General features: G+C 47.5%; 1 protein-coding gene across 1 annotated transcript in view; it reads left to right on the plus strand.

Moving 5' to 3' along the window:
• MDGA2 (MAM domain containing glycosylphosphatidylinositol anchor 2) overlaps positions 1-12,525 on the plus strand; it is a 286,373-nt gene that overhangs the window by 216,843 nt on the left and 57,005 nt on the right. Inside the window, exon 8 of the mRNA XM_065839695.2 lies at positions 8,571-8,864. Within this exon, the coding sequence (XP_065695767.1) occupies positions 8,571-8,864 (294 nt within the window). The remainder of the gene's footprint in view (positions 1-8,570; positions 8,865-12,525) is intronic.

Consider the following 12,525-nt stretch of genomic DNA (forward strand, 5'->3'; position numbering starts at 1 on the left):
ATCCATAAAACCAACCTTGGGCAAATGTTGCTGAAAGAGCAGGTGGCTCTTCTGTGTCTGTGTGCATGTCACAGCAACAGAAAACACAGTAAAATGGGCAAAAAAGAGAGGTGGATCAGGAGAGCATGTTAGTCTTTGTAAGTGAGCTTTCTCTCTTAAATGTTCTATTCAAAGCAGGAAGAATAAGGCTCGAGGTGCTGTATGGTCTGTTCAGTTCACTATGGATTCTTATGCTATCTTTATCCCCCTAAAATCAGTATCAGTACAGGTGGAGATGTAACATCTGTCACTTGTGACTTATTCTCTGTTCATCTCCCCCGGAGGTGGTGTTGTGCAGGGAATTGGTATTTCAGGGTCTGGTTTATTACTCTCTTTGGCTTTGCTGCTCTGAGTTGCTCCTGGAGGGGCTGGATGGTGGAAATGGCTGGACATGCTGGGGACTCTTCTGTTCCTCAGAGATTCCTTTCTACTGCTTCGCTGCTACCCAGCCTGGGCACTATTAGACGTCCTACATGGCAAATATGTCAACCAAATATGTCTCTGGGTGAACCTGAAAATGTGCTGAGAACGTGCTCAGGTGCGGAAATTACTTTACAATCTCTGAGGCTGTAAAGAGGTATGTTTATTTGCAGTGCCGGACACGCGGGGGAATAATTCCACCTAAGATGTGTATGTATTTCCAGTAGCTGTGAGCTTGGTTAAATGCAGTAAAGTGTTAGATGTTCATGACAGTTTTAGGAACGCCTGTACATATTCATAACCTGTCCCCAGAAGGCGGTTCTTATTACAATGAGTTCAGGAGACATTTCCATGGTCTGCACCTCTGGCTCCTCCTGGTTGTGATCGCAGTGACCGTGACCCCAGGTCCTCTGCTGTGTACATGGTCACCTTTGGTCAGTGTGATGAGTTGGTTGGACTCAGACTACTGAGCTGGTTAAACTGGCGTATCTCCTGTCCTGTGCCCAAGTTTCTGTTCCGTAGTCTACCCAAGGATGCACCCAGGATTATCTTTGCAAGGATCAGCAAACTCCTGTTTCTCATACAATAAGTTACACAGAGCTAAGCAAGGCTGGGCAATAGTGATGTGGCTTAAGGATTAGCTCTCTTGAGTGTTAACCTTAAGTGTTAGTTAGTTATTTCATTGTTAATCCCCCGTATCAGTGCCACCGTGGGTACCTGGGGCAGGCACATCCCAGAGGGGGATGTTGGACTCAGTGATCTTAAAGGTCTTTTCCAACCCAACAGTTCTATGATCCTATGACTTTGGGCAGGAGCACAGGGCAGGCTGGTGCCTGCAGGTCTCCGGTCCCACCTCCGAGGCTCGTCATGTCAACATGTACATTTGGTTTTATGTTAATGCTGCCAGAGACAGAGAAATTCCTGAAGAGCAAGTGGTATCTATGAGGCTGTGTGTCCTCCCTGCAGTGTAAGAGGGCTTTGCTGTTAAACTGATCAAGTATCTGTTAAATAATGAATTAATTAAACGTCCAGGCTGATGTGTTAAGACACACGGCCTTGATCTCTTTGTGAAGTACATGTCCTCTGGTGCTCCTTTGATGATACATAAAGGAGACCCTCATTTTAGTTCTAAATGTTTATTAAAATCACAGTGCTACCTTTTTGCGTAATGAAAAAATGCCTTTTGTGAGATAATTAGTGGTCCAATTAGGATATTTGTAAACCTTAAGCACTGTCCAGAGCGATCATTCACGGGCAACCCTGAGACATACCAGAAAATAGATACCGTTTCATTATTGCAGCAAATTGATTATTTTTGTGAGCCATTCTTTTCGGAGTTTATCTTTGAAAGGAATAGGTGGACAGAAGGGACAGATAAACGCTGGATTTTGTTAAAAAGCTTTTCTTTTATAGCTCTGGTTTAGTGCTTAATGTGCAGAGATTTGTGTTGTGAATTCCACGGCCGGGCGCCGCGGTCGCTCCCCATCGCTGGCCGAGCGCCTTGGCTGCCTGCACCTCCTTCCCCCCGGGTAATCTGGTTTCGGGGACGTGTTCCTGCGCTGCAGGTTGACTTGAGCAGCATTTCCAGGAGCAGACACCCTCTTTGGCACCCGTGCACTGCAGAGTCTCTTTATGCTCCTCCGGAGGGCTGTGGAGCCAGCTCAGCATCTCCCGCTGCATATGGCTCATGGAGCTCCTCAGCACGACTCCTGCGAGAGCGCTGAGAGCTCATTTGGCTGATCTGCCGCTGGCTCTGTATGTTCTGGGTTTAAAATGTGCCTCTCCAGAGTGTGGCTGCAGAGTAAGGCGGGGTTTTAAGATATTAGAAGTACGTTGAGGTCTAAGAACTGGTCTGGAATTATTTTACTGTCTAAAAGATGTCTTATCCAATCCTCCATAATTAAATCTGTGGTTGATGTTGATGTCTCCACTTGCAATTAGAAGTGGCTTGTGCCCAAGGAAACATGGGCTGCAGTGATTTCTTTACGTATGGACAGGACAGCACATGGGGGACTGGAGCAATGAGAACAAAACGGACTGTGAAATCATGATGTGAATTCCTTACAGATCACTCCATTCACCTTCCATGCGAGTAACTGGATAAATCCTCTTTCGAGGTGATGAAAGGCCATGGAAAGGTTAAAGTAAGTTCTCAACTTCAGCTGCTTTTCCAGTTGTTTGGCTGGCTCAGAATTGTCCCCCATGGCTCTTCTCTCACCTCCAGAGACACTTCCAGCGTCCGCTCCTTGGCATTCCCCAACATTTCTACTAAAAGAAAGGCACGTTAAGGGGATGCTGACAGTTTTAGTGTCTGTTTACTGAAGTGTCTGGAGAACCTGGATAATTATGGCTTGCTGCCCTTCAAAGGCTAAATGATCTTGCTCCAATATGTTTTGTAGACCAGCTCAGCGCCCTCTGCCAAAGCTCAGTCTGCCCTGTCTTAACAAACCCCTCCATCGCATAAGGAGTATGAATCATGAATAGGGACCGAAATGCATGTCTCTGGTAGAGAATGATTAATGCTAGAGATTCAGACCTTCAAGTTCATAAATATTAGAGAAGGAGGATACACAAGTAATTGCGCCTCTGTCTCCTGGTCAGTACAGTGCAGATTCTTCAATATCCCTTATCCAGGCTGGTTTTAAATTACTTGAACAACATGAATTCCAACACTTCTTTGGGGAGATTATCTCTGAGTAATCTCCAGTAGGGATTATTTCTTGCTATGCAGCTCAAACACTCCTTTGCTCCACTTTATCCTGTAATTAGCAGTTATTACAATTAGTCTGTCCTAAGCAGCCTGATCACACCAGCCCACAGCTCCTCCCAGCATCACCGCTAAGACTGACGGTCATTGCTTCAGGGCCACACCTTAAATTTCTGCCATTTCAGGCACCTGGGGGGACAGAAGGGACAGAAGCCCAAATTTCACCTGTACCATGCGTAATTCCCAGCAAAGAGCTCGGGACTGGTGCTGTCCCCGAAAACCTACCCTGGCGTCACCACTTCTGGGGCCTCCTTGTCCTTCTCATGCTGGTCATCTTCTTCCTCTTTGAACTATTTCAGTGTGAGCAGATTTTTGCCTCTGCCATTACCTGTTTGACAATTAATTAAGCAATCTGGCGGTCCAAAATAGGGACAGTGGCCTGACCCATCAGGATTTCAAAGATCTAGACTAGAGCTAGATTGTGTCTATCCAGAATACGCAGTGAATAAACATATTAGGCTCACGGATTTTGGGTGTTTCTTTGAAATAGCTACTTTGGTCCTGTCCCTGTTCTCCTGTAGACACGGTGACTCTGCTGGATCAAGGATCTTATGGAATTACAGTAGAACTGCCCCAGGAGATCAGGTGGAAGGGTTTAGTCTGGTCTCCTGTCTCCAATAACAGACACACGTCTGCCTAGGGAGCAGTTTAACCCAACAAAAGTTTGAAGAAGGACAAGACACAGTGATACCTTGTGCCATCTGACCTTCCGGTGAGTCACTGGCTCTCAGAGGCCAAGGTTGTCTGAGACCATTTGATTTAAGAACCAGGAGCAGACATACATCAACTGCAGTCCTCTTACGTTTGTGCTTCTGCCCATTCCAAAGGACAATAGGATGTGTTTTTAAAGTAGGTGCCACTTTACTCTTAGTAACGCTTTTGTTTTTCAAGTGATAACCCTCTGCTTTAGGAAACAGATTTAACTGCTAAGAGTATTAACTTACTTGTTAAGCCACTTGCTGCATGAATAAGCTAATGCTTGTCTCAAATGCAGGGCATAGCTGATTTATTATTCTGCACAAGCAGGAAGATAATTGACCTTTATTTGCGGGAGTCTCTGGAACTGGTGCTGCAGGAGATGAGCTGAGGCCTCAGCCAGGAGGGCTGAGCCCCTTCGGACTCTGCCTGTGCCACAGCAGCACCTGCTGGGAACGGCACCCTGGCACAGCTGGTGGCACCATGGCACAACTGGTGGCACCCTGGCACAGCTGATGGCACCATGGCACAGCTGGTGGCATCATGGCACAGCTGACGGCACCCTGGCATAGCTGGCGGCATCACAGCACAGCTGACAGGACCCTGGCTCAGCTGGTTGCATCATCGCACAGCTGGCAGCATAATGGCACAGATGACAGGACCCTGGCACAGCTGGTTGCACCCTGGCAAAGCTGGCAGGAACCTGGCACAGCTGGCAGGACCCTGCCACAGCCTGCAGCATCATAGCACAGCTGGCTGGACCCTGGCATAGCTGGTGGCACCATGACACAGTGGGCGGCACCATGACACAGCTGGTGGCATCATGGCACAGCTGGCAGGGCCATGACACAGCTGGTGGGACCCTGGCACTGCTGGTAGCACCATGGCATAGCTGGTAGCATCATGACACAGCTGACAGCGCCCTGGCACAGCTGGTGGCATCATGGCACAGCTGGCAACACTCTGCTCACCTGCTTGGCATGTCTGCTCGCTTCACTGGCAGCACCTTTGCTCCCACACCCTTGGGTTGTGCATCTTTGCGTTTGGACCTTTGCTCTTGCATCCTTTGCTCGTGCACTTTAGCTTGTGCACCCTCATTCACCAACAGAATCCCAGACCCCCAGCCTGGTTGGGGTTGAAGGGACCTCTGTAGATCCTCCAGTCAAACCCCTCTGCTCACACAGGGTCCCAGAGCAGATCACACAGGTGGGTCCAGGCGGGTTTGAATGTCTCAGAGAAGGAGACTCCACACCCGCTCTGGGCAGCCTGGGCCAGGCTCTGGCACCTCCCAGCAAAGAAGTTTCTGCTCATGTTCACATGGAGCCTCCTGTGTTTCAGTCTGTGCCCGTTGCCCCTCACCCTGGCATTGGGTACCACTGAAGTAGTCTCCACACCCCCGATTTCTCTGTGGCATTAATTTCACTTTATTTTGTGGCTTTTTTTTAGCTTTATTCCTTATGAAAACCATTCGTACCCATCAGGCCGCCAGTGCCTGTAAGTTGGTGTATGCTAGCCCCCTGCTCCCCTTGAAGTTTTTTAACCCTGTAGATAATTAAACCCAAATTTGACAGCAAAATAGACATCTTGGAGATAATTAAGTACCTGTGCATTTGTGAAAATAAATAGATGGGTGTAAAAAGGGAAACTGTACCAAAACCCCTCCTTGATCAAAGATTCAGTGGTGTCCATCTTCCTAATTAGACAACAGAGAATTAACACGTGAGTAAGGGGGACCCATAGCCATAACCGCTGTGGTGGGCACAGGGACACCCTTTTTGGAGCTCTCTGTCGTGGACACGGTCCCTCAGATTCAGTGCATGAAAGCTGCAGCCTGGCATCGCCCGTGAGATGATTTGTTTTCATGGGTGGCCTTGTCCCACCTCTCGCCTACGCCGTTTCCAGTAATCAGAGCATTGATAAGTACAGTAAACCATAATAATATATTGACTGACGTACAACATGACAAACTGGTTGTGTTGCAAAAGGCCACAGGAGAAGATGAGTCGGGGTATTTTAAGGTATCTTGCCATCTGGGGTGCTGACACAGCCTATCTCACCAGCCCTCGGAGGCTGTGGTCCTTATCTCGCAGTCTGCAGTTCTTTCAGTGCTGTTATCTCTATTTTTTTGAAAGAAAACTGAGTTAAAGGGACAGTAAGTGACTCGCTCACAGTTGCTCAGGACCTTTTTGACATGCATATGTTTTTTTTTCCTAGAGATGCATACCCTGTGCCTTTCACTCTCCTTCCTCTCAAATGCCTCTAGAAGCTGCGTGTACCATGAGGAGCAGGGTCTATTCTTCTCCTGTTTTCTTATTTATAAGATTCATAGTTTGCTCTGAGCATACAGATTTCTGACTTTCCCCTGGTCCGAGGTGCCGTTTCTTGCCGCTGGCTGGTCCCACAGCTGGAGCTCAGCGCTGGAGCCTCCCCATGGGCTGTGTGTCTGCAGGAGACTGCAGCTCCACTCACATCCCTGCTCCCCTTCCGCTCCAGATCCACCTTGTGGGCACTAGGACAGACATGAGGAAGAGATTGTTGGCCCTGAGGGTGGTGAGAGCCTGGCCCAGGTTCCCAAAGAGGTGGTGGCTGAACCATCCCTGGAGACATCCCAGGCCAGGCTGGACGGGGTCTGAGCAACCTGAGCTGGTGAAGATGGCCCTGCTCATGGCAGGGGGGGCACTGGGGGAGCTTTGTAAGTCCCTTCCAACCCAAACCCTTCCGAGATTCTACAAACCCAACCACTTTTTCCTGTTCCACCATATTCAGGAGTTATTAAAGCTTTCAAAACAGCTGAAAACGGCATTTTGGTCCCCATGAAATCCCTGCTTTAAACTCTGATTCCAAGCAGGCTCGTCGGGTTTGTGGTCTCTGGATCCCAGGGGAAAACAGGACCTGTTTCTCGCTGGTGTGTGTCTGTCGTTTCTGTCCCTGGGGACCTGAAAACAGCCTTTGATTGTTTTCCTGCAGACGGGAGCTGCAGTTCAGGCTGTATTTTGTCAGTCCAGGCATCCAAGCACAGTAGTTGCAGGCCAGGACAGCGTGGGGAGGTAGCGCTCCGAGGAGCGATGTTCACACAGAAGGCATCTCTGCGTGATCCGGGACAGGAGACCCGTAAGGGCAGCTGAGTTTTCGGAAGATGCAAAAGGAAAGAGAGGGTGGGCGGTGTTCAAAGCAAGCTTTGCTGTATCTTCATCACACCAGCTCCCTAAACAAGGGGCCTCGGCACCAAAGGCACCACGTGTGACCTGGAGTTCACAGGTGGCTTCAAGAACAGACCTTTCATTTGTGTTGGTTGGACTCAATGATCTTGTGGGTCTCTTCCAACCAGAATGACTCTATGATTCTGAGAGAGGAGGAAGAGATCGGCTATAAACCAAATAAATATGTGATGACAACCAACAGTAGGACAAGGGGTAATGGGTGCAAACTGGAACACAAGAGGTTCCACTTAAATTTGAGAAGAAACTTGTTCCTGGTGAGGGTGTCAGAGCCTGGCCCAGGCTGCCCAGGGAGGTTGTGGAGTCTCCTTCTCTGCAGCCATTCAAACCCGCCTGGACACCTTCCTGTGGAACCTCAGCTGGGTGTTCCTGCTCCATGGGGGGATTGCACTGGATGAGCTTTCCAGGGCCCTTCCAACCCCTCACATTCTGGGATTCTGGGATTCTGTGAGATAGGAACAATAACAGGATGTGGCAAAACCCTTCTTGTCAGGCTGGCGGAGCTCCCAGTGCTTTGTGATTATCAAATGCTGTCACCTAAATGATGGAGGCAGAGGGACCACCCCAATAGGACCATGGTGGATGCTCACGATCGTGCAAACACCGAGGCCTTTACCAGACGTTTCTGTTGTGATCAAGCACTTGCAGAGCGGCGTCTCTGCATGGTGAGCTCGCTGCTCTCCTCGCCGCTGAGCACTGGTGATTCAGCCGTGGATGGTAATGGGGAGAGGCAATTAGGAAGTCTTGCTCTTGCAGGACTGGAGAGGAGGAAGGATGGGTCCATGGGCACCACCAGCGTGCGGCCGTGCCGGGTATTCCTGCTCCAAGGGGATGTCTGGCTCCTGCAGAAGACCGTTGTTCGCATATTCCTTCCGGATTCATTAATGCGAATCTCTATGAAAAATGTACCATTTTAATGAACCTCCTGTGCTAGAGAGACGCCAACTGCATTTCGGCTTCAGGCCTTGAATTCTGAGCTGAGTTTCTGAATTGGCACGATTCCTCCTCATTGCGTGGCCATTACGAGCTGGATAAGATCAGCAGCCAGTCTGTTATAGAAAAGGGGTTTTAGTGCCAGATACTCATGAAAAGGAAAGCCATAACTTGCGGTGGTAAAGTGTGAGCTGTGACCAATGGTCCGAACATGCTGGTGTATAATACACTGCTACAGCATGTTGGTATTTCAGATATGCACAGGGAGGCAAATAAGTGTCCTGCCTGGGGCTGTTAAATCTTATTTTAACCACTTCAAGCAGCTGAGCACCTTTCCTCTAGCAGCATTGCACTGTCTTCCAATATATATAGTCACTATGCATTGCTATCTGTGTATAAATTAATTCTTCATATATAATGACTGTTGTGCAAGCAAGAAGGTCACCTGATGTCTCTCTGGTGCTAATTGTTGAACCATCTCTTTTTCTCCATTGAAGTCCCACCCAACTTGACTGTTCCTCAAGAGAAGTCACCGCTGGTGACCCGGGAAGGGGACACGATCGAGCTGCAGTGCCAGGTGACCGGGAAGCCCAAGCCCATCATCCTGTGGTCCCGAGCGGACAAGGAGGTGGCGATGCCGGACGGGGCGATGCAGACCGAGAGCTACGACGGGATCCTCCGCATCGTCAACGTGTCCAGGGAGATGACGGGAACCTACCGGTGCCAGACCAGCCAGTACAACGGGTTCAACGTCAAACCCAGAGAGGCGTTGGTGCAGCTCATCGTACAGTGTAAGTAGAGCCTTGTTTTCTTGCCAGGTGGTTTTGCTGAGAAAAAGAAGTTGATTTATTTCTCCCCTACATTCACAGCAGCAAGAGTCCCATGGTTGTCACGTTTTTGATGCTGTGTTGTTGGGCTCTTCAGCTCCCTGGATCCATGATTTTAATGTAAATATAGAAGTAAAAATGACATAGGAAGCCCATTTATCTTTTTAATAAAAAGCATGAGGCAGTCATTATTTTCCCAACACCAAGCTTTAAATTTCTTGACACAGGAACAAGCACATGAGATAGAAGGATATATTTCTATAAATGCAGATCTGATACTGATCTCATTTGTTCACACTGTGTAAAACAAGAAAAAATAAAAGAGACAAAGAGCCATTCCATCTCAGCCCATCTGCATATTCTACTCTGACTCCGAACGTAAACCATCAGCATCAGGAACAAGAAAGAAAACCTATGGGGAAATCAATTATTGTGAAAATGCTTAGCGTTTATTATTGGAAAGTGAAAAGTCTGATTTGATACGGTTTATGGGAAATAATCAGCCATTCTTGGTTGCTGTGCATCTGAAAAAGATGCTCACTAAATGATTTTCATGTGTCTGTTGTATCGTTGGTACTCATTTTCACTGTTGTACAGAGTGACTTGTGCAGCCCTCATTTATTCTGCTTTCAGACACCCAAATATGATGGCAGATTTGGTGTTTTAACAGTGTTCTGTGCGCAGCACGACTGACCTCTTTTGGGGCCTCCAGGGACAAGACGCTCCAGTATACATAGTTATTACTAATAATCAACTGATTTGTTTTTTTTCCAGTGTCTGTTGTGTAACAAATCATTTATGCACTTGATTTACATGTTGTGGTATCTGCAGCGCTTTCATCAGAGCTATTTACTGGGCTGCAGGCAGAGCTTTTTTAGGAAAAATAGCCAGCAGTCGGTGGATTAATCAGGATTAATGACACCAAGAAACTCCCAAGAGTCAAACCTGCAAACTGGAGCCTTCTCGTGTGGGCTTCTCCTGGCTTTGGGGTTCATCTGCGTTAGGAGTAGCCCCACCTGCACCAATGTGTCTAAGTTGGGAACAGAGGTGTCTTTGGCCGCATCTCTAGAGGTTGCAGATAATGGCTTGGATGTCAGATCATGCTACAGGGAGGTCTGTCTTTCCATGTAGATCATAAAAAGATCACGGGGGGATTAGTCTCCTACTGGAGAGCAGACTTTCAGTGCGAAGAAGAGAAGCTGAAAAGGATGTGATCAATGCTGATCAATATCTCAGGGTGGGATGGACCAGACTCTTCAGTGGTGCCCAACGCCAGGGTGAGGGGCAGTGGGCACAGACTGAAACACAGGAGGCTCCATCTGAACATGAGCAGAAACTTCTTTGCTGGGAGGTGCCAGAGCCTGGCCCAGGCTGCCCAGAGCGGGTGTGGAGTCTCCTTCTCTGAGACATCCAAACCCACCTGGACCCACCTGTGTGATCTGCTCTGGGACTCTGCGTGAGCAGGGGGATTGGACTGGGGGATCTACAGAGGTCCCTTCAACCCCAACTGCTCTGTGATAATGAGCAAAATATTCCGATACCTCGGACTAAACATGGGCACGTGTGGTGGCTGCAGCAGCAGAGAGGAAACATGAATAATAAGCTCAGTAAGAACTGATCTGCAGAGTCCCCTGTGAATCCCTGAACAAGAGAAACAGTGGAGCACTGGTTCTCATGAATAAGGAGAGAAAGTGGCTTCTTTTCCCGCTTGGATCTTCCATCTCTCCATCTTAGCATTTACTTTATGTTCTCTTTTTGTTGAAGTGTATCGTCTTTTCTATATGTCTGCGCCGAATCCAGCCTGGTCATTATAAAATTAGGCTTCGTTTTGCTGAAGCTCATGGCTGCCCTTGGGGGGCCATCCAAAGCCCCACCAGCCCTGAAGCTTCCTGCTGTGAGCCCAGGAGAGTCGCTAGGATTTGGCTTTCTGAGAGGTGACATCTGAAAAGGAAGGGCTGCTGCAGACACGTGCTCCTAGGGGTGGCTCGTCCCAATTCACGTTTAGAAGGACACCAGGACAGGCAGGTGGAAAGCGAGCATTATGTGCGGTGACGGTGCTCAGAGCCCTGCACCTGCTTGCAGCGCCGACCGTTTCCTTGGGTGCGGATCAGGATAAATACAACTTAAAATGAATAAATACTTGCCTGCTGTTGCAGAGGGGATGCAACCCAGTAATAATTTAAATGCGCCACTTTTACTGCTGGAAGAGAATGCTCGGGAAATAAAAACGCCATCAGGTACAATATAATCAAATGTTTACATGGTGTACCTTATCAAGTGATGATGGCACGAAGGACAGAATCGTTTTTCACAGTGGACATTGCTGTTTATTGGGCTTGCGGTTTATGTGCTCCAGTTTTACTTTGGTGCTACATAAAATATTGTTTATAATATAAACTGTTTTCCAAATGCATCGGTCTCCAAGTACTTGTAAAAGCTCTTAAAATATCAAAGAGATGTCATGGTTATGTGGTTGCAGAGCCGTTGGCTGCCTTGTGATGCTGCGACTTTTCAGTCTGAGTTCCAGTTTATATATGTCATTCCTGCTCAGTAATAAATTCTAAACATCTAATGAAATTGTGCTGAAGGGGAACATTCTTCAGGGATTATATCTGCAATGGAACAGAGCTAATTAGTAAGAAATACGAGGTTGAATTATGATCTCAGGTGCATCATTGCAAATCTGGAGTGTATCAGTGGGGCATAAATTAGTTGTTCAGGTTTTCCATCACCAGGAGAGTTCAGGGTCTGCTTGCTTTGATTGTAGATGGGATTTGCAGCTGAGGATGGGAAAAAGTCATCTTTTATTTGGCAGCTCCCAAAACTTGCCATATCTACTCTGTCACTGTCTAAATACATGCCTGCTGAAATAGTTATCTGTAAATAGTATTTATTAATAATGAAGTGAAAGGTTGCTGCAAAAGAAAGGAATGTGTTCTCCACCCAACACAGAACTAGAAATAATGAGCTTAAAACTCATGGAGATTTAGGAAAGTAATGACGAGAAACTTTGTCACGGGTGGGGTGGTTGATCCCTGCGGTGATTTGGTGGGAGATGGACGGACTGTGCGTCCATGCATGGACACGGCTCCTGTTTGGGGACAATCATGGGCAGTTCCGGCTCCAGGAACATGCAGCAGCTCATTAATTAGGGAGGATTTGCACTCCAGGTTGTTCATTCTAGTGCTGGGCAGAGCCAGGCAAGTCACTGGTGCTTTGTGGGTACAAGTACAGCTGCCAGGGCGAAACCTTATACATGTTTAACTGTGAAAACGTTTTTAAAAGGCGACAGTCTCCATCTCCATAGGTGAGAAGAGTCATTGAATGGGGAAAATGACTTTCCAATTGTTATGATAATCCAATACCTTCCCATAATGTTTATTACTTCTTGAATTATTTCCTTCCCTGTAGACAGGATTGGGTTTGATTTAAGCAGTTTATGGTGGGAAAGAGGGCAAGATAAAGAGTGTTAGAACTGGACCTTGCTACTTTTATATTTCCGGGCTATTTTTCGTGTCTTTTTGGAGTGTGAGAAATAATAACTGAATTTAACAACTTAAAAACTTAATTGTTCCCATTTGCCTTAGTAATTTTGGTTTGGCTGTTGACGTTGCATTCCCCTTGC

The sequence above is a fragment of the Patagioenas fasciata genome, chromosome 5 (assembly GCF_037038585.1).
Source record: "Patagioenas fasciata isolate bPatFas1 chromosome 5, bPatFas1.hap1, whole genome shotgun sequence".
Taxonomy (NCBI): Eukaryota; Metazoa; Chordata; class Aves; order Columbiformes; family Columbidae; genus Patagioenas; species Patagioenas fasciata.